Here is a 2,500-nt window from a genome sequence, read left to right on the forward strand (position 1 = left end):
TATCGGCCTGCCTGCCTGCCTGTCTGCCTGTCTGCCTGTCTGTCTGTCTGTCTGTCTGTCTGCCTGTCTGTCTGTCTGCCTGTCTGCCTGTCTGCCTGTCTGTCTGTCTGCCTGTCAGTCAATGTTTTGCTGCCTGTCACCCACAATAGCCCACAACTGGTGGCATTGGCCTCTTCACCCCCCCACCTCCTCCTCTTCTACCTAATGCACCTCCACCCTCTCTCCTCATCCTCCATCACCTCCTCCATCACCTCTCTCCACCCTCCCCCCTCCTCCTCCTCCTCTTCTACCTTATGCACCTCTCTCCTCATCCTCCATCACCTCTCTCCTCCACCACCTCCTCCTTCCCCTCTCTTCTTCTCCTCTTCCACCTCCTCCTCTTCTACCTTATGCACCTCCATCCTCTCTTCCACCACCTCCTCCTCCTCCCCCACCTCCTCCTCTTCTACCTTATGCACCTCCATCCTCTCCTCCATCGCCTCTCCTCCTCCGCCACCTCCTCATCCTCCTCATCCTCCACCTCCTCCGCCTCCACCACCTCCTCCTCCATGGCTGGCCCTCTCTCATTCTCTCCTGTCCATATGATCTCTGCAGTCAAACAGAAGAGTGCCTTCGCCCCCGTCGTGCGGCCACAGACCTCCCCGCCCCCCACCTGCACCGGCACCAATGGGAGCAGCCTACAGGGTGAGCACCCCCACCCCCTACCCCCCTCCCTCTTGCCTCTCTCCTGCTTTTTTCGGGCCACTTCCACCCCCTGAGGAAAAAAGAAAGGGTGTGTGTGTGTGTGTGTGTGTCTGTCTGTCTGTATGTATGTGTGAAAGACAGAGAGTGAGCAAATGGGATGCAGTTCAAAATCTTGCATCAGTTGTGTTCCACTAGTGATGCTGTGCTGAGGTCAAAGTTGATCCATAACTTCAGAGTTTCTAGAATATTCCAGTTTGTCATAATACTGTTTATTTCAAAAGCAAAATGAATGCACTGGCTTTTGACTGCAGTTGGTCCCTGAAAATTATCTATTTGATGTTATATGAATGTGAAACTGACATTAAAAATCTCTAATTGGATATGCCCTTTCATTAACATGCAATCATCATGGGTAAAGCACTCTCTTAATGGACTCAGATCCTGAGGTGATATGTAATATTAAATGTTAAGTGATCTGGGTAATTTGGCCAGTTTGGCAAAATTGAATTTCATGATATATGCTATTAAGTTTATGATATGTTTCCCCCCTCCCTTTAACCTCTATTCCAACTGATCCCTGTCATTCAGTGTTGATACGATCAATTTTATCTCACATTTTTCATTTCAACTCTTGTCCTCTCCCACATTGCACAAAATGTCACGCATGGTGAAATAACAAGCAGGGGGAAAGAAAATGGTCAACATCGGAAAGATAACCTATATTTTTATGTCCTTTTATCGAAAAGATAACCTATATTTTTATGTTCTTTTTTTCTCTCCTCCTCCCTTTCCCCTTTCAGCTATGACCGGACTCATAGTGCCCCCCATGTAAAAAGGGAGGACTGCCCTTTGAAGGCTTTTATTGTGCCCATGACAAACTCACTGGCCCAAGAACTCCCTCCGACAGCAGCTTATCAAATACCATCATCCCACTGAGGAGAACGATGAACAAAAAAAGAAAGAAAGAAAGAACACCCTTTACACCTGGACAACTGAGAGAAAAAAAGAACAATGAAAAAGAAGAACTAGAAGAGAAAAAAAAGAAAGAAAAATTCACCTGGCAACCAGTGCCCCTGGCAACCAGTGCCCCTGGAGTCAGTAGGTTATGTTTGTGTTGGTCTTTTGCCTTCATCACCATTTTTTTTGTTTTGCTTCCCTTTTTATTGGGGGTGGAGGGGGGGGGGTTCTTCTGTGTGGATGCTGAGAAGGCTGATGCTTACACTCTTGTCACCAGATGGCATTTTTGTGCATTCAGTGATGTTGTACGGGTAGGACTATCTGAGACGCTATCGCACCGCAGACTGTGTGCCGTGGCTTTGATATGTAAACGGGCCCCCCTTTACTGTGAACTGGGTGGGCTTACGGCTCAGTCGTGAATGGAGGACAGACTCTCTCTCTCTCTCTCTCTCTCTCTCTCTCTCTCTCTTTCCTTTTTCCTTTCTCTCTCTCTCTGCTTCATATCTTTGTGCTGTTCCTATCATGAGAAAACAGAGGATGTCAAAACATGAAGTCCATCCAATATTAGAACAAGGAAATAAAATGAACAAAAACAAATGGAACAAACTGGGGTTGGGGAACCAGATCCACTGGATCCCATAGGATCAAAATACAGACTTTGTCTTTTTTCTAAAAAAGTTCTCCCACACACACCAAACCACTGCAAATCAAATTTTATTTTGTCAGCAGTTGTCCAGGATTCAGAATGTCACATTTGTAAATGGACTACAAGTCCGACATTCAGCCCACAAAGGGAGAAAAAGAATTTGAATTCAGGTGAGGAAGACACACAAGCCTTTGTTCATATCTAACGAAAGCC

General features: G+C 46.5%; 1 protein-coding gene across 4 annotated transcripts in view; it reads left to right on the top strand.

Moving 5' to 3' along the window:
• The window catches only part of LOC125286514 (transcription factor COE3-like), a 109,484-nt gene that overhangs the window by 104,598 nt on the left and 2,386 nt on the right, over window positions 1-2,500 (top strand). For 3 of the 4 annotated variants that reach the window (XM_048231661.1, XM_048231663.1, XM_048231662.1), the window contains exons 15-16: window positions 595-684; window positions 1,485-2,500. The exon at window positions 1,485-2,500 is cut by the window's right edge and continues 2,386 nt beyond it. In XM_048231661.1, the coding sequence (XP_048087618.1) occupies window positions 595-684; window positions 1,485-1,516 (122 nt within the window). In that variant the 3' untranslated portion in view covers window positions 1,517-2,500. The remainder of the gene's footprint in view (window positions 1-594; window positions 685-1,484) is intronic. The other variant, XM_048231664.1, reaches the window with a different exon arrangement.

The sequence above is a fragment of the Alosa alosa genome, chromosome 21 (genome assembly GCF_017589495.1).
Source record: "Alosa alosa isolate M-15738 ecotype Scorff River chromosome 21, AALO_Geno_1.1, whole genome shotgun sequence".
In the NCBI taxonomy this organism is placed as follows: domain Eukaryota; kingdom Metazoa; phylum Chordata; class Actinopteri; order Clupeiformes; family Clupeidae; genus Alosa; species Alosa alosa.